This window comes from Protopterus annectens, chromosome 10.part0, assembly GCF_019279795.1.
Source record: "Protopterus annectens isolate FY-2018-M chromosome 10.part0, PAN1.0, whole genome shotgun sequence".
Taxonomy (NCBI): Eukaryota; Metazoa; Chordata; order Ceratodontiformes; family Protopteridae; genus Protopterus; species Protopterus annectens.
This window is the reverse complement of record NC_056744.1, coordinates 76,065,670-76,092,552: the sequence shown is the minus strand read 5'-3', so window position 1 is coordinate 76,092,552 and position 26,883 is coordinate 76,065,670. Positions and strand designations below refer to the sequence as shown.

General features: G+C 43.6%; 1 protein-coding gene across 1 annotated transcript in view; it reads right to left on the bottom strand.

The window, feature by feature from the left end:
• LOC122814097 (jupiter microtubule associated homolog 1-like) overlaps positions 1–25,983 on the bottom strand; it is a 176,676-nt gene extending 150,693 nt beyond the window's left edge. The window contains exon 1 of the mRNA XM_044086715.1: positions 25,768–25,983. Coding sequence (XP_043942650.1) covers positions 25,768–25,823 — 56 coding nt within the window. The 5' untranslated portion in view covers positions 25,824–25,983. The remainder of the gene's footprint in view (positions 1–25,767) is intronic.
• Positions 25,984–26,883: the final 900 nt, after the last annotated feature.

The following is a 26,883-nucleotide window of genomic DNA, read 5'->3' as shown; positions in this document are numbered from 1 at the left end:
AGAGGGTAAGAGTGGGTGCCCCCTTGCTTGTTTATGTACCACATCACAGTGGTGTTGTCTGTCCATATCATTAAATGGCCTTGCTGGAGTTGGTGTTGAAAGGCTTTGATGGCATGCATTACTGCCAGCATTTCCTTTTGGTTTATATGCAGATGTGTTTCCTTTGGAGACCATTGTCCTTGTATACACCTGCCTTCCATGTGCGCCCCCCATCCAAGGTCTGAGGCGTCTGTAGTCATGGTCTGTGTTATCTGTGGTTTTTTGAATGACATACCTGTGTTTGCCTGGCTCACCGAGGCCCACCATAGGAATTCCTTTTGTAGGCATGGAATTAGTGGTATGATGGTCTCCAAGTTGTTGCTGTGTTGAGACCAAATGCTTTTTAGGTACTATTGAAGCTTTCTCATGTGTAGTCTTGCGAATGGGACCAGGAGAATGCAGGATGCCATGTAACCCAGGGCATGTAGGAATCTCCTTGCAGTCATTTGGGTTAGTTTTGCTAGACCTTTGAAATAATGAGTTAACTTCTCTTGCTTGTCTTCTGTCAGGTAAGCCATCTGAGAGGCTGTGTCTAGTTTGGCTCCTAAGAAGATTATTTGCTGGGATGGCTGCAGTCTTGACTTTTGGAAGTTGACTGTGTATCCCAGAGCTTGAAGTAATCGTATGACATAATCCAGGTTTTTTGTCAACATCAATTTGTCGTCCGCTTGTATGAGGCGGACCAGGTACGGGTAAATTTGTATACCCTGGAGCCTGCAATGAGCAATTACTGAAGCCAGGCATTTTGTAAATACTCTGGGCGCAGTAGATAATCCAAATGGCAATGCTGAGAATTGATAATGCTCTGGCCCTGCAAGAAATCTGAGGTATCTTCTGCAGCTGTCTCTGGTAGGGACATGCAGGTATGCCTCCATGAGGTCCAGAGTAATCAGCCATGACCCCTTGCCCAGCATGGGAAGGAGTTGCTGTAGAGTCAGCATTTTGAACTTTGGCACTATGAGAAAGGTGTTTAATGCGGACAAGTCCAGTATTGGTCTCCATTGAGATTCTTTTCTTGGAACAAGGAACAGCCTTGAGTAAAATCCCTGGTCTTGTTCTTGTTGTGGAACTCTTTCTATTGCTTTCATCCGAATCAGAGTGATTTGCTTGATAGCCTCTGCCCTCTGATTTTGTGGCAGGTTTGGCATGCCTTGTTTTCTTGGTAAGGTATGAAAATGAAACCTGTACCCTCGGTCTATAATGTCCAAAATCCATTTGTCCTTTGTCAGTCTGTGCCAGTTCTCTGCAAACAGAGATAATTTCCCGCCCAAGGGAGCTTCCAGTTGTTCCCTGGTAGGCGGTAAGAGGAAAGTCATTGAGACTGTGGTTGTGGGGCAGGTGAAACCCCTGCGTCACTTCTTTGGTTTCCTGGCTGCCATTGTCGTCCCCTGTAACGGCCTCTGTATTGGCCTCTTCCTCGGCCACGTCTGTTCTTACCCCTTTGAAACTTTTCTGGATTAGGAAAGGACCAGTTTTTTGAAGGCCAATTCCTACTGAATCTGGGGGGTTGAACTTGGAGGAAATCTTTCACAGTCTGGACTGATTTTGCTTTTTCTTCGATGGTCTTTAACACATCCTTAGCATTTGCACCAAAAAGCTTGTTCTTTTCCAAAGGTGCATCCAGAAGTTTTGCTTTTACATGATCTGGTAGAGGTTGATCTTTTAACCAAGCATGTCTACGAATGACTGCCCCTGTCATAGCTGCCCTACATGAAGCTTCCAGTGCATCATATCCACACTGCAGGAAGTGATTGCTTACTTGCTGAGTGTTATGTACAGCTTCCTGCAAAGTCTTCCTGTCTAAAGGCTCAGGAGTGGCTAATGTTTTTTGTAAATAGTCTAACAAATAATCCTTGTATTGTAACATAAGGCAATTTAAAGCTCTCATAGATAAGGTAGTGGATGTGTAAACCTTTTTGCCCCATCTCTCTAATGACCTAGCTTCCCTGTTGGAGGGCAAAGGATTCTTTGAGGTGGAGGCTGAAACTCCTTTAGGCCCCTGTGAAATAGTTTCCAAATCAGCAGTGTGGGCCCTGAATAAATGGGAATGAGTTTCTGGGACCCTGTAATACCAGTCTGGCTTGGCTGGAGCAGGAGGAAGAGAATCAGGGGTAGCACTAGAATCAGAATACAAATCATCCAGAACATCAAGTACAGGAGGAATAGCTAAGGGCCTGTGCTGAGGCTTCTTAAGTAAAGTCCTAAGGTGTTTCCTAGAATCAGAATATTCCTGACCTTGCCACTTGAAATGTTCCCCTCATGGTGTGCAGAACTTCCCCAAAAGAAATATCCTCAGGAGGGGAGGCCGAGGGGATGGAATCTTCTGCATCTGAGTCCTCATAGGTCTGGAAGAGCTCTTCCTGTCTATCAGAGTGGACAGAGCCCTCAGAATCTTCATCGGAATGTGTAGGGTCAGAGGGTTCAACCCGGGGCCTTTTATCAGGAGGCGGCTGGGATCCTCTCTCAGGATGGGCCTGTGAACCTCTAATCATGGAAATCAAATCAGCGGCCATGGACATAATTTGTGTCTGGAGTCGGCTGAGGTAAGGGTTTAGAAGTAATATGCTTTGTTTTGCTGGCTGCCTTAGCCCTAGTGTAGGCCTTAATAGACATGGCCATAGGGGGCCTGGCAGCTCCATGTGCAGGAGTGACCTTGTCTACAGCAATGGTCTCGGGCATTTCCTCGGTTTCGGTATCCGGAGGAAAATCTATAACTGGCGGAGTAATGTCTGTACTGCGGTGTCTTCGGTTCTGAGTGGTGGAGAGACAGTCTCAGAGGTAACCGGAGCACTCGCACTAGGTTTTGGTGTGGAGTCAGAGGAAGACGTGGTTCGAGGATGTCGGTCCCGGTCTTTTCGCTTTTTGGGCGTTTGCGATGTCGGAAGATCCGACGGCATGGTGTAAGCAAAATTATCGCCGAAAATATCTTCAGCGAACTCCGCCCGGCGCCTGAGTGTGCGCTTGTTGAAGCGAGCACAAGCTACACAGGCCGAGACATCGTGGTCTGAGCCCAGGCAAGGGAGACAGTAAGAGTGGAAATCCTTATGAGGTATTTGTTTACCACAAGAAAGACAATTGTTAACTTTTTCAGTAATTTCTGACATCGGCTGAGGCAAGAAAAGGTCCCCAATGGGGTACTTAGCTTTTTGATGACTTCGGTATCGTAGAATACAGGAGCTGACCGACCGGCACTTGCGAACTGCTTCTGCTTCGGGCACCGCGCGGCAAGAAAGACTGAAGAAAATGGCGTCGGCTGATGCTTATATACTCCAGCCGCTCTGACGTCGGAGAGAAATGCGACATCAGCTGACGTCGGACCCAGACTTTGGAATGCGGCCGACCGAGGGCTGCCTGAGGCAGGACAACCCACATGATATGACTGCAGTTGCATTCTTGAAGGACATCCTATATTTAAACATGTCACTAACTAGTTCATTTGCATCAATTCCCAAACCATGCCATGTACAAAGTTAAGACCACCTTAAAGCTTACACAATGGTTAACTCAACTACATTAATATTTGATCTCTGTAGTGCAGGTAAATAGATATGAATTTTTTTTATATATTTATATAGACACAATCACATTTTTCTAAATCTCAACAACCAAGACAGAACTCCTTAACCGCATATGAATTCTCAGTGAGATGAAAATGCTGCTGACAGTAGGTTTGCAACTTGAGTGGTCGCAGAAATAAGTTTATAAAATATTACAAATGTAATAGTTACTGTCTTTACTGTGCAACTTATAAAATTCGGTTTATGACCTAGAACTGAAAGACTACTACACTATAAAAGTTTGTGCTGAAGAGTTTGCCATTTATACCACTCTCGTAACCACTGTGGTCCCACAGATACTAACATCCGTTTGAACTGTGGGGACAATTTGATTCTGTGAAAAGGCTTAGGCACTGGAAGTTACAGTGCAAGCTTCCTGAGCTCCATTGGAGTAAACAAGTTTGAAGGAGACTGGAGACTATAAAGTGGTGACAGGAGACGGTGGTGACAGGAGAAAGTGTAGTTAGGCAGCATAGAATGGTGGTCTGTAGGATGACGTCTGATCAAGAAGAGGAGTGTGAGGGCAGCACCAAGGATCAAATGTTGGAAATTGAAAAAAGGTGATTGTGAGGTGAAGTTCAGGGAAGAGTCAAGTCAGGCACTGGCAGTGAAGAGTTCATGAATAGCTGGGTAACTCTACAGCAGCGCTAGTAAGGAAGACAGCTAGAAAGGTGCTTGGTGTGACATCTGGACACAGGAAGGATGACAAGGAGATCTGGTGGTGAAATGAGAAAGTACAGGAGAGTATACAGAGGAAGAGGTTGGCAAAGTGGGATTGTCAGGGATGAAGTAGACAGGAGTACAAGGAGATGAGGTGCACAGCAAAGAGAGGCGGCGAAGGCAAAGACATAAGGAGAGTTGTATGAAAGGTTGGACACTTAGGAGGGAGAAAGGGACCTGTACTGACTGGCTAAAGAGACCTGTACTGACTGACTAAACAGTGGGGCAGAGCTAGGAAAGATGTGCAGCAGGTAAGGGGGATAAAGGATAATGAGGGAAACTGTCACAAACGAGGAGAGTGTGTTGAGCAGATGGCAAGAGTCCGTTGAGGGGCTGATGAATGAAGAGAAAGATAGTAGGTTGGATGATGTGGGGATAGTGAATCAGGAAGTGCAATGGATTAGCAAGGAGGAAGTAAAGATAGCTACGAAGAGGATGAAAAATGGAAAGGCTGTTGGTCCAGATGACATACATGTGGAAGCATGGAGGTTTTTAGGAGAAGTCGCAGTGGAGTTAACCAGATTAATGAAATCTTGAAAAGTGAGAGGATGCCTGAGGAGTGGAGAAGCGTTTGGTACCGATTTAAGAATAAGGGTGATGTGCAGAGCTGTAGTAACTACAGAGTGATAATACTAATCCGTCACAGTATAAAATTCTGGGAAAGCGTAGTGGAAGCTAGGTTAAGAAGGGAGGCGATTACTGATTTCATGCCGGGAAAGAGCACTACAGATGCAATGTTTGCTCAGAGAGCGTGTTAGAGAATACAAAAGGTCAGAGAGTTGCATTGTGTCTTTATGGACCTAGAGAAAGCATATGACAGGGTGCCTAGAGAGGAGGAAGTCAGGTAAAGAGTGGCAGAGAAGTATGGAAGAGTGGTACAGAATATTTATGAGGGTAGTCCGACAGTGGTGAGGTCTGAGGTGGGAGTGACTGAGTTTAAGGTGGAGGTGGGATTACATTAAGGATCAGCTCAGAGCTCTATTTGCAATGGTGATAGGTTGACAGACAAGATCACACAGGAGTCAACATGGACTATGATGCTTGCAGATGACGACATGATCTGTAGTGAGAGTAGGGAACAGGTTGAGGAGACCCTAGAGAGGTGGAGATATGCTCTAGAGAGGACAGCGATGAAGGTCAGCAGGACTAAGAATGAGAGCGCGCGCGCCAGAGGGAGGGAGGGAGAGCGAGAGAGAGGGAGCGAGAGAGACCAGAGCGAGAGAGACCAGAGCGAGAGGATGCAGGGAGTAGAGAGGTGAAGAAGAGTGTCAGGAGTGATTTGTGACAAGACTAGTAACAGTAAGAGTGAAAAGGAAAGTCTACAAGAGGGTAGTGAAACCAGCTATGTTATATGGGTTGGAGACAGTGGCATTGACAAAAAGGCAAAAAAAAAATCAAGAGCTGGACATGGCAGAGTTAAAGATGTTAAGATTTGCACTGGGTGTGACGAGGGTAGACAGTATTAGGAATAAGTATATCAGAGGGTCAGCCCAGGTTGGGACGGTTTGGAGACAAAGCCAGAGAGGCAAGATTGCGTTAGTTTGGACATGTGCTGAGGAGGGATGCTGGGTATATTGGGAAAAGGATGCTAAAGATGAAGCTGCCAGGTAAGAGGCAAAAGAGGAAGACCTAAGATAAAGTTTATGGATGTGGTGAAAGGACATTGCAGGTGGTTGGTGTGAGCAAGATGCAGAGGACAAGAAGAAATGGAAACAGATTATCCACTGTGGCAACCCTAATAAAACAGCTGAAAGAAAGATTGAGTACACGGAGTTAAAGGTTTTAATGATATTCTTGATGAATGGTGCATTGCATTTTTATTGGATATATTAAGCGTCTTTAGACAACAACAAACACACTTGGATCAATTACAAGATTTTATATTTGTGGACTTTGTTCTGGTTCCTTTGTATGTTACTGCATTCAGTTTCTTACTGTGAATATTTTTTGGAAAATCAGTTGGAAGTTTGACAGCACGTATCTAGTGGCTTGCACATATCCAAGCACTTTTAGCCTTCAAGGCATGTGGTTTGACAGCTGTATACCACCACCAGTACCAAAGAAAATGGGCACATGATGTTTTATAGCCGGGCTTCCTCTCAGTGCAGTTACACATCCCATAAAATGCCTAACTACTGAAAGAGCAGACTGAAGGATCGATACCTGCCTTCAGCATCATACTAAACTTAAATCTACTGTAGTACTAACACCTCTACAGATGTGCAGTCATGTGGCAATTACACATGCCCAAAATGATCTGGTGTACTTTGTCAAAGTGAGTTACTTTATCACACAAATTAGCAATAATTGCACCTTTCCTCCCTATTGTAAGCTGGACAGCACAGGACACCAATACGAATCTGCATTCACCTACAGTATAAAAAAATTTTAGAAGTCCGCTCCCCTCCATCACCTCTTAAATACCTCCTTGCATGTTTCATACTATACTAGTCACCAGAAAACTTTAAACTCTCGTTTTGCAGATTTTCCTCCATGACTTCTCAGCCTCAGAATTCCTCCAAGGCCTGAAGATGACAAGTAAACATTGCTAATGACAATTTGTTCAGGTAATGAATTGTAGGAGGCAGCAACATATAAGCAGCAGCTTTCCCACAGGGAGAATGCTCTACATATACTGAAGTACAGACTCCCAAGCACAGCAAAGTTTAGGGGCAGAGGTGCATACTGGCCAAACCACCAAGCTCAAGTAGCTTATTCCACCCCATAACCCAAAGGTGCCATCTTGAGAAACTAGGAGAGAAGCCAGAAGGATAAAGCAAACAAAATCCATGGTGTCACCCCAAGGGGAGGGGCCAATATCAATGAAATCCAGCCTACCACTCTAACAAGAGGCAGCCAAACCAGTGCCTCTACAAAAGTAGGGTTCTAAACAGGATCAAGAAACTGAAGCATCTCATGTTAGTGCTGAGGTTGCAATGCACCAATTCAATTCTAGTCAGCCCAAGAGCACAGTAGACCCACCAAGACAACAGAACACTGGGTTATAGACAAAGGGCAAAAGGCTGGTGGGGAAACCAGAGACTGGCTGAATGAGAAGCCGAACAGAAATCAGCCTCTAACAGTCCAAAAAGACCACAATAAACAGAAGATGCTGGCGGGATAGATTCCTGTCCCAAAGACTTTCTATAACTCTGAGATCAAACTACCTATCTATATCAAACAAAGCTCCTCATTAGCACCCAAGAAAAATCTTGATTGGATGGGAGATAGGAAATTCATCCAGAGGATCACTTCTGTGGCTCTGCTCGACAGTGGCAGAGGAAAATAATTTTCTTGGGTGGCGAAAGTACCTGGCTAGGCTTATATAGGCCCTAGGGCCAATAGACTAGTATCTGCCTAAGAGTAGGCTGTTGTAATAGCTTGTTGATATTACCTCAATAACTCCAAGTTAAATGAAAGGACCTACAGAAGAACTTTGCAAGACAGGAGAGATTTGATACCTTGAACAAGGAGTCAAAATCTGGACTAGTATCAAAATCCACAACTTTTATAAATAAGATGGTCTCTTGGTGGGGGGCAAGCACCTGACGAAACATGCAAGCACACATACAACCGCTTTAAATGGTGTACCTTGCATTAGATCATTGTGGAGAAATATTTACAAAAAGGACAACACCTAAAGTTTTACCCCAACATAGGTCTTACCACCAAGAGACCATGCACAGCCCAAGATTGCCAACACAGGCATTGATGGCCTTGTAATTCTGTATTCCTAATATGAAGTGCACAGAGTAAGCTGAACTCCCAACATAAAGAATGTTCCCAAAATTCTTATATCATCCTGTTCCTGACACCCAATTTTTTTGTGCCCATGCACATTCTACACAGAACAAATTGGTTTCATCCCAAAGGAGTCATAAACCAATAGGCCTTTGGAGTTCTGAACTTGCTGTGCACAGACTACCTAGTTCAGTGTACAGCCCAGGATGAAAAGATAGTTCATAAGGTTTGCCCCCCCCCCCCCCATAAAGGAACTACGAAAGGCCCACTCAGCATAGAAGCAGGCAAAAAAAAAAAAAAAAAACAGTCACTAATCCAACAAAACAGACAATATGCACCATAAATCTTAAATGAACATTCATTCCAAACGAACAGACAGAACAAAGTTGTGTTAGCAACAGTATCACAGAAGGAATCCTCAATCATTAGTACAGCAGCTGCATTAATCCTTTTGAGGCATAGTAAAAGTGGCTTACAATGATGTAAGGACATGGCTATGCATTACAAACAAGTTCCATTTATTTAAAAATAAATAATCTTGTACTTAAGTCAATACCCTCCTCCACCTCAACTGAGAAAATCCCATTTTCAAAAACAAACTGAACAAATTACTCATCGGCATCTGGTCAGCTGCTTTCTACAAAGTACTCCACAGCTGTCCAGTACTGTGGTGGTGGTGCTGCAGTAGCATTGTCGCCTCGTAGCAAGACGTTGTCCCATTCGATTCTCAGCTAGAGCGTCTTGGGTGTGGAGGCATACGTGAATGGGGCATGCCTTCATTGAAGGCTGCGCGTCAAGGCTGGTAACCAGGTACATAAAAACCACTACCAATCATTAGCGGACCGGAGTTCCGCTGTGGCAACCCCTAACCGGGAAAAGCCGAAAGACACAAACTCCACTGCTGTCCAGGTATCTCTTCTCTGACCAACCACTCCTTCCTTGAGTTGATCCAACATACCTCAACCTCAGAGTGCAAGCAATGTGGACAGACCAAAATAATGGGGATGACAAAAGACCCAGGATCAAAGATATTTTTACCCTTATAAAACTTAGAAAGTTGCTAGAACATATTTTGCATTAGCATGTAGTTTCTGAAGATGAAATCAAACTCAAAATGTCTCTTTGGGTGACCTCAACCCTCAATGACTTACCAGAAAATCAAATTTTACAACAGACCAAAAGGTTGCAAAAGTCTAGACAGTCGAGAGGTATGATGCCAAAGGTCTCAGTCACAGCAAACTGTGCCAATTGCAAGATCTGAAGATGTACAATCATGTTATGCTCAGATGACTACCTCACTTCCCACAAACCTTTTGGGCAAACCTCTCACTTCCCACAAAACTTTTGGGCATACCTCTCAACCTCTTACATCTAGAAAGATGAACAAAACCATAAATAATTGGGGGGACCCAAAAAATAGGAACAATTTTTAAATATTGCTCTTACAAACAAAGTTGATAGAACAGGTTTTGCATTGTGAATTGAATTCTGTGAAGAATATGAAACAGAATGTCTGATTTTCTGAATCCTTAATGATTTGCAAATGATTTGGCAGAAAACCACAATTTTATGAAAACAGACCAAAACTGTGGCAAAATCAGGACATTCTGTGAATCTGGAGAGTTGAGAGGCATGTTTTCAAGCTTCTACAGATTGCCGGTCCAAAAGATGCAGCCACATTTACCTCAAAGAATCCACAACTCAACAGCAACAGATTATCCAGTCTTAATTTTTCTTTAAATATTTAAGGCAATAAAGAGATGTACACACATCACTTAATTCTTTCTTAGGCTGGGAAAGAAAACTTTAAATGCTATCAATGTCTGCACAGATCTTAGTATCCAGAAAACTCAAGTTTGCAAAAAAGAGTTGCACAGTTTTCAGTGAAGAAAATGTGAAGCCACTGTACAATTTAGGTTTTACAGAATTAGCCAAAAATGTTCTCGTACTGAATACGTAAATATAGTATATATAAAAGTTGCATAGCAGGCAAGGAAGTTAAAGTCAAAGGATTTTCAGAACATCCTTGTAATATAGCGTGAATACGACGTACATCACTCGATTCACAGGAATAAGAAGCAGTGAAAATGACATACATTACTCGATTCACAGGAATAAGGAACAGTGAAACGAAGTACAGATTAAGGCTATGCTGCAGCAGAAGGGGATATTGGGGATATTGACAAAACTCCTTTGAGGAAATTAAATCAGACTGGGTTAGAGAAGTACATGATTTGGAGTCTCTTCAGTTTGTTAGCACAACACTAGAAAAACAAAAATGAAGAGCTGCAAAATCCAAAACAGTATTAAGGAGCGAGCTGAGTAAAGTTAGCTTATGAACAATCACTGTCTGAAGTGGTCAAGCAGCATAAGACAGCAGCATTGCTGCCCATTACACCAAGTTACTACCCAAGAATGCAGTATCCTACATGATCCAAGTACTGCTTCTCTTCTCCACAGCCCTTAAATGTAGAGAAGGCCCAAAACATGCTGCCTGTGTTTTTGTGGCAGCTGCTGCCATCAGCAAGCCTGAGAACTGCCAAGGCAAAATTGAGGGGGGTTCTCCCCATGTGAATGTCAAGTAGGCAAAGAAATTCATCTGCCAAAGCATGAGAGGTGGGTTTTCCATTCCTTACAAAGAAACGCAAGTGTAATCAAATACAGGCTGGTTCCACACCCATAATTCCATGTACTCACTAGGATAATACAAATGGCATAATGGTTAAGGTCTTCATCTCCCATGCACAAGGTACAAAGTTCAATCCTGAACTCTGGCCAATGCCTTGCTTCTCCTTGTGGAGTTCCTCCCATCTCTGAAAAACACTCCTAAGTGTTTTCAACTCAAACACACTGATGAAATGGAGAGCAGCACAGACTATTGTGCCCTATAGGGGAACAGCTGTATAAGCCAACCACTTTTGGTATCTCCTGTGTTGTCAAACAAAAATTCAGGATCCTACATCAGTAAATCTCCTGTGGTGCACATCAAGGTAGAACACAGATCAGACTGAATGCTGTGCAGGGCTAGCCCCTCAAATGTGTAAACATGGTTTTAGGTGATTTTTGTCATGTTTACCATCGTCAAATGGGCTTGTGTATTTTCCAGTGACAAGTGGGTTGAGGAACAGCCTACTCAGACATATGCCAAGGACCCATGTCAACGGTGGAGGGGTAATCTGCCTCTAGTGGCACAATGTGTGGCCACCATAAAGCCCAACCACCCTGGGTCAACAAGCTAACAGGCCTGTGTATAGTTGCCCAGCTTGGGTTACTTGGGATAGATCGGTTGAACGACACAAAGTCAATTAACCTGCAAAATGAACTAAGAATTGCTACACTCAGTGTAGGTTCCCCGATAGTCCAGAGCTTGGAAGTGGATGACATAAGGAGACAGCTGGACATATGCAACAGAGACCAGATGGAAAGGCAGTCCAGCAAAGCCACTTAGCTTGGGATCCAGAGTTTACAATGAGAGGAGGCTACCCTGAAGTGGGAGCAGCACCAAGGAAAATGAAGTCGGGAAAAGCAGCAGGCTCAGACAAGGTCACAGCAGATATGATAAAGATGCTGGGTGAGTGTGTGGAGATTCAGATCAGGAATCAACAAAAATGACCCTACCGTTGCAGTGAGAGACGGAGACGTGTCCAATTGGGCATTTCTTGACTTGAAAGCGGACTTGGGCAGGCCTGCAGTGGTTCAAAGCCCCAGAAACATTGGTATAAATTAGTGCACGCCATGTATAACAATTCAATACATTCACTTTTACAGAGGGGTTCCCAGGGGAGGCAGGGGTGCATTAGAGTTCAACTGAGCCTGCTGCTGTTCATACTGGTGATTACATTAAGACCAGAGTGGACAGAACAAAGTTACTGTATGCAGATGTGGCATTATAGGCAGACAGAGTAAGAACATCAAGGATAGAGGGAATGGAATGAAATGAAACAGAGCTTTACAATACAGAAACCAGAGCAGTGAAGGCACAGCAGTTGAGGAAGATAGAGGTGATGGAAATTAAGTGCCTGAGAGAGGTGGCAGGATGCACACTGTGGGACTGAAACAAGAAGCCAAAATGGCTCCAACTATAGAAAAGAGCAAAGTGAACAGATTGCAGTGATTAAGGCACATGGGCAAAAAGAAGAAGACGACAATCTAGTGAGGATTTGGAACAGACACGAAAGCAAGAGGAAATGAGGGTGCCCAGCAAAGAGGTGGATGGATTGTATGAGAGAAGATCTGTAACAGTCAGGCTTGAGTTTGGCACTGAATTGAGAGACTGCAACAGTTACACACCCAGACCCCCATGTAGAAAACAGGAAGGGGTTTAATAACAGGTAATAAATACACCATGGGGTGGGTAAAATCAACCATCAAAAGGGATAGCACAAAAAAAGAAACTGCCTAGGCTTAAAATGGCACGAAGGGGCAGCTAGCCTAGTAATATGCTACAGAACCTATGTTCACAGTCATTTACTGCAACTATGTACTGCATCTTGACAAACCACTCCAGTACAAAATAGTGCCCAGTCATTTTAAAACCACAACAAAGATCTCAACAAGGCAATTAACTAAAAACAAAGTATAGTAGTGTAAAATCTTACCATAACTATAGGATGTCCTCTTCCATGTTGCAGTATTATTAGCGTGGGATTCTCCGCCTCAGGCGGCCCAAACACCGGCTCCTATGCAAAAGCTTAAGTCCGGTTGCTGGAGGTGCATGGGATGTCACACACAGGGCCATAAACCAGGGACCTTAAATGTGACATCTGCACACACACACACACACACACACACACACACACACACACACACACACACACACACACCTCAGAACTTAATTGCTCAGTCACGAGCCAAATGATGTCCACAAAGTGTGCAGTTCAATTTGCTGGTTAGTCTGAACATAGTCTAGGTGGTGCTCCAGGGTGCCCTCTAGACAGACCAATGGGAAGGAAATACTGCAACATGGAAGAGAAGGACATCTACAGTGATGGTAAGATTTTTACACAACTATTCTTGGTCCTTCTATTCCCATGCTGCGGTATTCTTACTGTGGGAGGGTGCCACAGCTTAGGAAGGAAGGTTGGAGGCAGAGGTAGTCAATTCCAGAAAGCCCTCTAGGATTGCCCAAACAAACCCTGCACAGGAGATGTGGTCCAGCTTGTAGCATCCGGTAAAGGTATGCAAGAGGACCAGGTGGTCGCCTCCAGGCCTTTGAAGGCGGCTCTGGAGGATGCTATGGCCCTGAGTGTGCCCTTGCCCCATGAAGTAGGTCCTTGCCATGGCAGGAGCAGCAGAAGTAGACAGTTTTCCTGATCCAGCAGGAAATGGTTTGGAAAGTGCCTTGCCAAAGGGCCCTGGGGTGGAAGGATAGAAACATCTGGCTGGATTTCCTGATGGACTTAGCTGCCTGTGCACATCCAGGGAATGGAGTACCTTCTCGGTGTCATTAGTGGGAAAGAGGAAGAAGGTGGGCAGGTGGATAGACTGGTTTAAAGACAGTTCATTGACAACTTGGGCATGAAAGTAGGGTTGGTGTACAGGGTCACCCTGTCATTGTGGAAAAGTGCAGGATGGACAGGCCATGAGAGCTTATACCCGATGCCCTTATAGCAGAGGTAAGGGCTTGTAACTGATGCCCTTCTAGCAGAGGTAAGGACCACCAGAAGAATTTTCCAAGTGCACATTTGGAGAGTTGCAGAGCTGGCTGGCTCAAATGGAGCCTTCGTGAGTTTTTCTAGGATAAAGTTTAGGTCCCAAGGCAGTAGGACCAGTTTTCTTGAGGGTCTGATGAGCCACACCCCTTACAGGAAAACTAACATCCTTCCTGGATAGCAGAAGGGGGTCTAGGGGTAAGCAGGCAGAGACTGCAGATAGGTGGACTTTCACTGAAGAGTATGAAAGGCCAGCTTTGATAAGTTCACACATAAGTTAAGACTAGAGAAACATCCACTAGAAAGGGATCCTATGCTTTTTGGGACGCCATTTGGAGACTCTTCCTCATTTTGAAACTTAGATCTCCTGGTAGCAGGCTTCCTGGCCACCCTCAGGCCAGAAAGCACACACTCAGTAGTGGTGTCTGAAGGGAATTTAAAGTTCACCACCCACAGAGTTAGGCACAGCATCTGCAGGTGAGGATGAATGAGTGTCCTATCTGCTGTGTGAGTAGGTCCACCTTGTGGGGTAACTTGTGGTGACTGGAGACTTGGCCTCTCGCCAAGGGCAATCTGTAATTGCCATCCTGCACAGGAGATCGGACTTGGTCCCTCCTTGTTTGTTGAGGTACTACACAACTATGGTATTGTCTGTGAAGATTTGAAGGGGACCCGGTTGTAGGACTGGGGTAAATGCTTTTAGGGCCAAAAGAACTGCCGTCATCTCCCTCACATTGATATGTCCCCCCCCCCCCCCCAGTGGGCAGGATACCAGATCTGATGCATCAGTATGTGTTGAGCTGGTGTGGAGGGAGGAGGGAGTGGAAGGCCTGGGTTCAACTGAATTTGTATCCACCATTTCAATTCTGCTTTGAGGCAGGGTAAGAGTGGGATCTGAAATTCCAGAGGGTGTTTGTGTTGGACCACATTCTTCTGATACCACAGCAGTTTGCTCATATTCATCCTGGCTAAAGGCAGCATACGAATCATGGCTGCCATAAGACCCAGGACATGTAGAAGTCTTACTGATAAGTTGTACCTGGATCAGGTCCTGGAAGTGGGCAGCAAGGGACAGAACTTTGCCCTGAGGGAGGAATGCCCGCATCAGGTCTGTTCTGATCCTGCGTCCCAGGAAGATTTTGTCCTGCTGTGGGGTTAGAGATGGCTTGGGGAGGTTGAGTGTGAACCCCAAGTCTTGTAACAGACATGGCGAACTGCAGATGGTTTCTTAGATTATCCTCTTTCTACAAGAATGAAGATATCGTCTAGGTATGGGTAAATCTGAATGCCTTTGGTTCTGCAATGGGTTACTGCTGAGGCCAGGCATTTTGTGTATACCCTGGGTGCAGTAGATAAACCAAAGGCCAAGGCTGTAAATTGAAAACTACACCAGGGCCCAGTAAAACACAAGTACTTTCTGTGAGAGGGTTTTATAGGATGTGGAGGTAGGCCTCCTGGAGACCTAGTGTGGCCATAAATGCCTGGGCTACTCATAGTGGAAGAAGGGTGTGGTGGGAACATTCTAAAGGCTGGTACTCTTAAGACAGATCCAGAACTGGCCTCCAAGGGCAGTCCTTTTTTGGTACTAGGAATAACCTTGAGGAAAAACGTCTTCCTCCTTGTCCTGGGGGGACTGGTTCTATAGTTCCATAGTTCAAAAGATCCTTTAGGATTCTAGGGAATAAGGTGCAGTTGATTCTTGGGTGGGAATGGTATGCCCCTTGCAGGGGGCCTTTCTACCCAAGAGGAGAAGAAATATCCCTCTTCTACTACTGCCAGGACCCAGCAGTCTGTGGTGACAGTTCTCCAAAGGGGTAAGCTGTGCGAGAGGCAGGCTGACAGGGGGAGGTGGGTAAGGCAGTCATACACTGTTGGAGCCATTTCTGTCATGAAAGGGCCATCTTTGGGTAGGTTGAGGGGAAACTGGTCTGGAAGGGGTTTGTCTCCTGGCTCTTTGCGTCTGGAAGAGGAAGGCATGGTAGAGCACGGGATCCTCCTGACTAAAAGTATTCTTGGCTGGGTGATTCCTATAGTATTTAGGAATGGGAGACACCAGAAGGTGTTTAATAGCCTGGTGCTCCTTGCTTTTCTCCTGAAGGGTTTTAAGAGTTCTGTGGACTGTTTTCCAAACAGGAAGTTGTGGTCAAGAGGAGCATCAAGAATTTTGGACTTAAAAGTCCTCTGACAGGGGTTGAAGGCAAAGCCAAGAATACCTGCGTAGCTCTGCTGCTGAAGCAGCAGATCTAGCAGAGGCCTCAGCTGCATCATTACTGCATCTAACTGAATGTCTGGCCACTTGAGAAGCCAGGGACAGTTTTGATGCTACCTCTGTCTTGTTAGGGGAGTCAGGTAAGCAGGACAGGAGATTAGAGGCCTGGGATACTAAGTTCAAGGCATATTTTACCACACGGGTTTGGTAGTTGATGGCTCTGAAGGCTAGGGTGGAGGAGGTATTAAAACAAACAGTCAGGCCTGTCCATATTCTTACTGTTCTTGTCAGTAGGTAAAAGGGACAAGGAGGGTATTAATCTTGACTGCCTGTCAGGGGATACAGCAATCACTGCTGGATCTGCCAAGGGGGGATTTCACCAGGAATTTCTGTTCATCAGGCACCTTGTAGAAACACTCCTCTTAGGGGCAGGTGACTGTGAATCATGATTTTTTGATGCTGAAGAAAACGCATCAAGATAAGTAGCTACAACTGGTGAGATGGCAGATGGCGATTCTACTTGAAGTAATTCAAAATATCTTGAGTTTGTCATTTGAAAAGTATCCCATTTTAAATATTCTATCATTTTGGTAATGTCTCCCCAAAGGTGATGTCCTCTGGGGGAGGGGACCCTTCAATGGATTCCTCATCAGGGGAATAATATTCCAGTGGATAGGCAATCTGTGATGAATAAGTAATAGACTCAGATGATGGAGTAAACTACTTCGGCATGAGAAGTGGGAAGATGGATTGACGTAGCCGAGGCAGGCATGGGCTACGACTAGGAATGGTGGAGGATAAAGAGGTCAAGGGCCTAATGGCCATGAAGGATTGCCACTAGAGACATTTTTTTTTTTTGTTTCCTTTTCAAATGAGTAATCATGGGAGAAGGCCTAGACTCTTGGATCTTTGTTGGAGCTGGGGCTTCAGGTTGTGATATCCCAGTCAGGCATCCTGCAAGGCCTGGTTCCCCCACGACATCCGCAGAAACAGATGTCTGAGCTACCTCTGTGGACATGCCAGACGTTACTTCCGAAATAGCTTCCCCAAGGGGAGTCCAAGTAGAAGGCTCTAACGGGCATCCCTCAACCCCTAAATCAGAAGCTGGTGGGGCATCCAATGGTGGAGGAGTAGTAGTAGGTCATGACAACTTTGGCCTTCTTGCATAGAGGTTCTGCTGCGGCGGCCAACTCGGGAGCCATCCTAAGCACTAATTTCTTTAGCCTTTGGTTTTCTAAGCAAAGATTGAGAGCAGCCAGATGGCTTCCGAGTGTCTTGGGGACGAATGACTGGCAAATTGAACGAGAGGTATGGTAGTGTTCCTGGCCTAAGCAAAAGATGCAACAGTCGTGCGAGTCTGTGGAATCCGACACCCACAATGGCATTTATCCTTCTTAGTGGACATTGGTCAAGTTCAAGCAGAACGAAGTCCCCAATGGGGTACTTGGCTTTAGACATCTTGATAGAGGAGCAATGAGATTGATCTGATGTTCAACTGCAGCTGAAAAGTTCTGAGGTCTGTGTGCAGACATCACATTTAAAAGGTCCCCAGTTTACAGCCCTGCATGTGACATCTCATGCACCTCCAGCAACCAGGCTTAAGCTTTTGCATAGGAGCAGACGTTTGGGTCACCTGAGGCAGAGAATCCCACAAGAATACTGCAACATGGGAATAGGAGGACATCAACTAGTACTGCCATTCGCATTCATTAAAAAGCATGGTTGTGGCTTCCAGTTTCACATCCAGATCAGACCAATAATTAACCAACTATCTTCTACAATAACAAAGTAGACCACAAAATTAAACTGCAATCCACTAGCCAAATGGCATGCAAGAATACTCACTCAATAGGTCTACTGCTCTAGAGCAGAAATAAAAGCACCTATCCCCAACTTCATAAACTGGCCGATTAAAGGCGCGACTACAACATGGATACATTGGGATCTACAGGGAACAGGCTAACTATGCATACCTGAAGTTACTATTACCTTTATACAAACATGCTTTGCTAAAGTCAGGAGTATTCGCCAGCACAAGGCAACAATAGTCAGACAAAGTTTTACAGGTAAGGCACTGATCACAAACTGTCCTTTTAGGTCTACCCAGTAAATACGGAAAACCAGAATACATTAAACTACAAATCGTAGTCAGGGTGCATGGTTCCAGGATAAGAGCAAATTTGACAGAATGAGAAATACCAGCATTCAAGTAACCCTACCAGCATATTGCTGATAAATTGCACTGGACTAAGTATTGGGAACATTAAAGTAATTTAGGCCTACACTACATAAAAATGAACAAGTCTAATCTAAACTAAAAAAAATACAAAATAAAGTAACTATAAGGAAGTGATGGGGAGAATAGGGGGAGTGAGTGGGAAACCAGGAAAGGAGGAGCAGCCTCAAATGTGGATTACTCATGAAATGACATTTTAAACTTCACATGCAAAGCATATTTGTCAGTTCAGAAGCCTGCCAATTAACTGTTAAAGAGCACCTCCAAAAAGGCTATTTGTAAGTCCACTGGCAAATACAGCAGGCTTCCCACAGGTGAGGAGTCACAAAACATAATCTACACTGTACCAAGCATAGCTTAAGTGGCAGCCAGAGGTTCAGCTTCTCTATGTAGGTAGGGAAATAGAGATTACAAGATAAAGGATGAAAGTAACTCAGCATGTGTTTTATAGCTAGATAGTGGGGCTCAGCTTTTAGCTAAAAGGCTACACATTGCCACTTATTAGTAACAGATTATGCCAAAGCACACATTCTAAAAACTGCTGCAATAATGGACAGGACATATTCCACATTAACAAGCATATTATACCATGACCCCCCATTATTATTCCAAAACGTGCACGCTGATTGGCCAGCGTGGCCGTTGTAAATAGAGTTATACTAATGGAAAAAGGTCCGGTCGCCCGGACTTTTTTCCATTAGTATAACTCTCTTTTTAAAACACCGTCTCGCTATGTTAAATGGGTTTAACATAGCGAGACAGCTTTAAAATAAGCAACGGAAATCTCCGTTGCTTATTTTAAAGCTGTCTCGCTATGCTAAACCCATTTAACATAGCGAGACGGGTTTTAAAAAAAAAGCAATGGAGAAAGCAAGATCTCCGTTGCTTTTTTTTAGTGTTTCGCTATGTTAAATGAGTTTAACATAGAGAGTTTTAAAATAAGCAACAGACATCTCCGTTGCTTATTTTAAAGCTGTCTCGCTATGTTAAACCCATTTAACATAGCGAAACACTAAAAAAAAGCAACGGAGATCTTGCTTTCTCCGTTGCTTTTGCCCACAGCTCTGATGTACTGCGCAGGTGCGCAGTACATCAGAACTGCCGCGGATGCCAGACATCTGCGGAAGGGCAGCAAACAGGCATTATACTATGCCATTATTTAAGAAAAGTAATAGCTTCTTTTCTTAAATAATATCATGGTATAATAGCAATAACCCACTTCTGGGTGTGGGTAATGCTGGATTTACCCACGGTTGCCTTTGTTTGGTCCCTCGGGCTTCGCCCTCGGGACCAAACCACGCCAACCGTGGGTAAATCCAGCATTACCCACACCCAGGCGTGGGTTACTGCTATAATCACTTTCCCTAACTGCTATGCTACCATCTGCAGAGAGATGCAATAATTTTGTGGCCCAGAAAAGTTAACTTGGATTGTTGCTCTCCTCACTGATAAAGGTACTGGTAAGCCTACCTGCTGATCAAGTTAGATACCAAAGTGACTAGTTAAATCCAAGAGTTTGTCCCTGGCAACCTTTTCTCAGAACATTTCTGATTTCTACAGAACAGCTTTAGTTCACTTTGCAATGTGCTGTAGTTGCCATTTGTTCAATTAACTGGAAACAGTCTTTTTAAGTACTGGAACTACCAGAGAGAAAGGACTTGACTGGTAAATGATTAAACTTAAACTTAACACTGATGAGACAAAGAATTGGAAGTTGGAGGTGGCTCCGAGAGAAGCCTGCTGAATATTAAAAAAAAAAAAAAAAAAGGAAGTGTGACAAAAATAGAGCCACATGAAATTCATTGCTTGACTGAAGCAGTGAAAGAATCTGGAACATTTTTTTTTTCTTTACACTTTGCAGTTTCTGTAGAAGACACTGAACGAATAATGGCATTAAGTCTGGTTCCTACAGATATTTCTCCTTTTTGGCATAAAGTCTGGTTCCTACAGATGTATCCTTTTGTACTAAGCCTCTCCCACACAATTGAAATTTACATGTCTCCAAACATTGCCTCCCTGTACTGAACACCTCAGCTGTTCAATTTTTCTTAAGTTTCTGCACTACTGCGAAATAGCTAGACTTTAAATACACCTTTATTGAATTTTCACATGTGACATGGGCAATCATACATATATAAATGATATGACAAGCAATCACATTTACACAAATTAAAAAAGCCAGCATTAACAATTTTAGTTGCAAACATACATCGCTTTTAGTCTATCCAGTCACTGTCAAACATTACATAGCTCATGCAAATCCTAACTTTAAACCTCGTTCCTCCTCTGCATGTATTGTTCTCCACAGTTCATTTTTTTCAATATAAATTTGCTCCTACCTTTTGTAAAGATCCCAATTCCAGGAGTTTTACCTCTGTTACTATATTCAGTAAAGGTGATTTAGACAGATTTCCATTTTCTAGTTATTGCTTTTTTGGCAGCCACCACAATTGCTCAGCAGGGCCTTACTATGTGCAGGCAACCCTGATTCTGCATCATAGCTCGAGTAATTTCCTTACACTATTTTGCTTACCCAGCATCTCTGATGGAGCAGTCTGCAGGGAATCTTGTCCGTCAACTCATTACACTCCCAGAAAAATGTTCCCAATTACCTCTTTCTTCACAGGATCATAGGTTACTAGACTAAAGGCCCTGGGGCCCTTACAAGCCTAGCCAAGAGTATATCCCCAAAAAGAAACCACATTCAGCACCTGTTACCCCCGTCAATGAGGGACAAAGGTGGAACATCTGGGACTAATTTGTGGTTTCCTATCCACTCAAGGTTGTGCTTGAAGAGAGTCAGCAAGGTACTGACATGTATGGGAAGTCAGAGAAAGGACAGCCTACGAGACTCAAACCGGTCTCTCCAGCAGGTTTTGTTGTTGCATATTAGATTTAGGCCTTTCAATCAGGTAATGTGCAAGGAGACAGACTTACGGATATGGAGCATCTCTAGTAGGGCAGGGTCAGATATTGCCTTGTAGGACAGACACAGCAATCTGTACGATACATTGTCGAGTGATAGTGATTTGAGCCTGCCTGCATTGGAGAGGTGTTTGAAGGCCATGGGTTCTCTTTGGGAAGAGTTTCTGTGGCCTTTCTAGGTGGTGCAGGTGTTTGGAGAGGTACATACCAAATGAGGCGTTATACTCAATTACAGGCCTAATGAGGGAGAAGCAGAGACAGGCAACCTCCCTTTTTTCTGGATGCAATCCCTTTACTCAAGAAATGAACCAAGTAAAAGACTTTTGTGACTACTGCCACTACATGATGGTCGAATGCAAGATTGTTAACCCGATTACCCAGGTCTCCCACGACAGGTTGTGTGCTATGGGGGTTGCAGTGGTAATCAGTAGGGGGGCGTGTTTTTGCCGAATGGTATAATACATTTTTTTTTTTGCATTTAACATAAGGCCATGACTTTGGAACCGGTCATTTGTTGCTGTGAGTCCCTCTTGCAGTAAGTTATCATTTGGGGAGTCAATTTACAGTCAGTCACAAGCTCTTTGTCTTTGCATAGACATCTGAAAATAGATGCCAAACAGTAGGGGTCCCAGGACAGATTCCCGGAGAACACAACTAGTGAAAGGTCTGCTACTGGAGATGGTGGTACATACTTTGACCTTGTGAGTCCTACTGCTGAGCCAGTTGGCCACCCACCTGACTTGACCGGGATTTACACCAAGTTGAGTCAGCTTTTCGATTATGCCAGAGTGGGGGAATGTGTCAAAGGTCTTGGCCAAGTCAAGGCAAGCTCTATGTACTGACTTTCCCTCAACCAGGGTATTGGTGACCGTCTCAAAGTCAACCACGTTCAACACGCAAGATCTGCCCCTGACGAATCCAAATTGGGTGGAATCAACTGCTTGGAGATTGCCTATGTCCTTGTTTATGAGATCATAATATGCTCCATCGCTTTACAGATCAGACTAGTCAGGCTAATGGGGCGATAAAGTTTCCCAGGTCAGTAGTAGCACCACCTTTGTGCAAGGGGGTGACAATGGCAGTTCTCCATTCTTCCGGAATGAAGCCTGTAATTAAGATGTGGCTGAATAGGGTGCTCGATGGTAAAGCTAGGTCTTGCTGGAGATGATGCAGAATGCAGCCTGGGATACTATCAGGTCCCATGGAAGCTGTGTGTTTTGCCTTGAATAGGGCCTTTATCACTCATCTATGGAGATGTGAGGTGCAGGACAAGTATCACGGATGCTGAATGGGCCTGGGGGGGCTTCTGCTTAACCTATCAAGTTGGCTAAGTCAGCAGGATCAGTGTAAGTGGTACTAAGTACCAATTCGAAACAAACCTGGGCTTTGCCATGGAGGTTCCTGACAAGCTGAAGGCAGCTTTTGGGTTTCCTTGTGTTTCGGAGGAAGTTTTTCCAATTTGGAATTTGTTCATTTTTACCCTTGAACAGTTTCTTCCTTTTGTTGTAAAGCCTATTGATAGAGGATGTCCAGACAGCTTTATGTTTCCTTAAGGAGCAGGTTTTAGTTCTGTTGGGTATGGCCGAGTCTATGCAGTTGTATAGGTGATTTTATACTGTACTGGGGTACTGTTCAGCACAGTTGTCGGCATCCTACGAGGGGAGCAGTGGGGTGAAGCTACTGATACCCTCCCTTAGGAGGTTGTATTCAGCTTTTGAGAATTATTTAGCCCCAGTTATGGCTGTGGGGCGGTTGGGTAGGACAGAAACTTCAAAGAGACAGACGATCTAATCTTCTACATCACACCTCCAAAATTTGCCGTCTGAGGAAAAAGTCTACTTGCGGTATATAAAAATACTCCTGTAAACACTTCGAAGCAAAGATCTTCTAGACTTTGATGCATGAAATAGCTAGACATCTTAAGACCTCTGGAAATCACTGCAATTCTGAAAGACTGCTCAAAGTACGGAGTTCAGTTTACATTGTACTTATCATACTAGAATTTCAAGTGCATAACAGTGTTGTGCAACTACAAATGTTCTTGAATACATCTGTTTATCCACAGTCAATTTTGTGCAATGACAGTACATTAAATGTCATCCCATCCATAAATCTTTTCAATCCAAGATCATTTGGAAAACAGAAGGATCTTTTAATATATCAATGTCCAGTTTAACAGATTTGGAAGGAATCATTCCCAAAACATCTATCATGTATTCAATAGAAGTGGCACTAAACATCTTTAGGTTTAAGATTCATGGTCTCCAATATGACCATCACTAGGTCACTTCAAAATGACAACATACAGCCAATGGCCCAGAAAGAAGTGTACAGCCTTCTGCTCACATTCGTAAATAATTTGAAGAATGACCTACCCAAGGCTCCTTGCAAAACACCAGATTCTTTTGTTTTGTCTATACAGCTCAACCCCTAACTTGCGTACCTAATCACATTAAATTAGATGATTCTACTAGGTCCTTGAGGGATATGAACTGCCAATTATTCCTACAATAAAACACCAAGTAAAATGTGTAAGTTGAAGCTTATGATGCAGTGAACTAGTGAAGGCGGAAACCCTTAATATTACATTTTGTGCCCATTGCTGGCATTATCAGACTTTTCTTAACTTTAATTTTTACTGTTAACATGCCATAACTGACAAAAATAATGCTAAGGGACTCCAAAGACCAACACTCCATACTGTATATCAAAATATACAATACCGTATTTACATCAAACTCAATGTAAAGATGCACTCAGATCTGTACAACTATTACTTCAGAAAACAAATATACTTACCATGTCTAAAGTAAACTATTGAGCAAACATGCTACATGGACCCATTGTGTACCAACACAGCAAACTACAATAAATCCCTTCAAAGAAGGATAAAACAGTCTGATCCAAACCTTAATCTTAAGGTCTTCGTTCAACATATTGCTGCTTCCCCAGCAGTATTCGATGAACTACTTGCTTCCAACATAAAGAGGCAGCATACCTCACAGAATGCCCTTACTTTTTGCTGTGTTCCTCCTAAAATCTGTGCCTTTCTGGCAAATAGCTGAGGATTGACGTCATTAAATAATGACAAATGTTTGGAGTTTAAGACTGCACATCCTTTAGAAAATTTATGCTAATGCAAAACGTATTATTCTATCAACTTTCTAAGCTTGTAAGACCTGTCCCTATTTGTCCCCCCCCCCCATAATTTTTGGCTTCGTCCAGATTTTTTTCCTCTAAAAGGTTGAGGTGTGAGGAGCACCCGGATAACCAGCTGTTCCCCAATAAAATAAGGAGACAAACTGCAGCAAGTGCGCAGATAACAGAACAGCAACACCCGAGTGACATCAAAAGCCTACCACATTACATACGCATGTATCTTAGAGCGACTACTCAAGTGTGCCATAACATTTGAAAGAATTATCTAAATATTTAACTATTACAAACATTGTGTACCATCTTCCAGGCGTTGACTGTTAAACAACCTCCAAACGAAGTCAAAAGCAGGAGCTCCGAAGCAACTGGAAGAGAGAACAAAAAAAAAAAAAAAAAAAAAAAAAACTCCGTTTTCTGTGTCACCCCCGCAAAAAAAAGTGCATGGTCACAGGTAGAAAATATTTGTTTTCTGCGCAGTCCACCACCACGTATATAAGTTTTTGCTGCATCCAGCAATTGTAGTTTTTTTTTTGTTTTTTTATATAAAAACAAATACAAATGGCTGAAGCAAGTCATCATAACTGGTATGCAATGCATCCTCTAAGGCACCACCCTTTTTTTTTTTTTTTTTACAGAAGGGCTATTTCGACTTTCTGTCGCAAGCAGGATCAATTGGATTTCTTGTGTACTGTTGTGTGGTTTGCAGACATTTAAAGATTAAATGCATGTTAAAAACGAGCAAAGCTACCGGAAAAGGAACCACCTAAACACCAGCATGCACAAAGGAGCCGTGACAAAACTGCCATTCGATACATAATCGTGTCCACTCCACCCTGCCTTAAATGACTCCTCGACGTACTTCAGGACACAGCAAGACACCCCCCCCCCCCTCGCATTTTCACTTTACTACGACTGAACTTTCATTACAGATTTTACTGAAACAAAATAGGTCGAATGTTTTATGGCTACCAGATGAAAGTCCAAACATGTCACTTTCGCCTATTAGTACAGCTTATTTTGAAGCAATACATATGACTTGAGGCAAAAGGATACAATCTCCGTTATAAGACTAAACTGCAGAGCTCAGCCGAGCCCCTCTCCAGACCTAGGAGTGTTCCCAAAGGATGCTAAGCACCACAACAAGGATACTCCCATTCTGTACTTTATAATGGACTATGTATTCGACACACATCCACCATACAAACCAGCGTCTAAACAGTGAGGGAAAAATCAGATCCAGGAGGTTAACCAAAAAAGGAAGGGGGTGGCAGATGCAGGGGAAAAAGAGGGCGGACAGCACATCCTAATCTTAAACAGTGATATTAAGAAGAACTCCGAAACACACAAAAGGATTGCAAGACCTCGTAGAACTGCATCACAATACGCATCATTCCACAAAATTACAACACCAGAGTTATCAAGCTTCCTTAAAAAGATTAGGTAGTTAACCGCGATCCACATCACAAAGAGATGTGTGTAATATACTGGTTCGATCATCATTAAGGATTTACACATCCAAAGACATATCCCTACCTTGAGCCTGTCTTCGGTTCTTCAACCAGACCTTGGAAGCACCGTGTGGTCGTCATACCTAAAAGTAGCCTAATTTACTACAGACGTTGAAAATAAGAGAGTACAGCAACAAGCCCTTACTAGCTATTATACTTGCTCGCTCCCTGACAGGACCACCATAAAACCTTACCAGCTACCTATACAACCGCCAACAATCAAACCAGTCACTCCCGTGCTGACAATATATGTAAACTGTAAAACACGCCTCCTGACCCGCCTTACATAAGCATTCAGATTTCAATTGGCTTAGCGGGCTTTCTGTCAAAAGAAGAAAGCCGTGTGTAAAACCGACAAATTATTAATTTCATTTTCACCAGCACTATGGTCAAAGCTGGACCAATGTGTAAAAGACGTCTGTAGCGTCTTGCGTGTCACAGACTTGGGACTCGTCAGTCACATTGTTAGTGCCCAATGTGTAGTGAAAAATTCTGATTGTCTGCTGTTAGTGGGAAGAGTAGGGGAGTTTTCTTTTTCAGAAATAGATGCTACTTTTCGATGCGTGCTGTGAATTTCATAGACGCAGTCTTAGGACTGAAACCGTGTCAAGTTAACGTTTTTTTTTTTTTTTATCTTAACAAAAATGGGAATTTGCCGAACTAGCCACACCCTCCCTTTACCGATCTGAAAGACTTGTGCTCATCTGACTTAACCAACACAAAGACTCATTGCTTTAGAATCGTAGTTTTACCGTTCATACTGTAATAAAAGGTGTACGTCTTTAAAATAAAAGGAAAAATCCTAAAACCATCCTATACTAAAAATGCAAGCTGGGTCTTGCACATAATCGTTGTCTTCTTTCATTCCATACGTCTAATCGTTATAGGTCTCTCTCTAGTGCTTTCTCAGGCTGAGACTGGAAACGATTCATGGCTCAGTGCTCTAGGCCGGACAACAACTATCATTTTTTTGTGTGTGTGTGTGTTTAGATTAAAGAAAGGTGACGCCCATCTGGAGTTGGAACCCCTTAGCTGTAAGTTGTAACAGTGTATCTAGGTTAGAAAAAATCGTCATCCTTTCAGTTCTAGAACTTGGTTGTAACAGTATAATATGCAAGGCTGAGTGTCTATATTAAAAAAA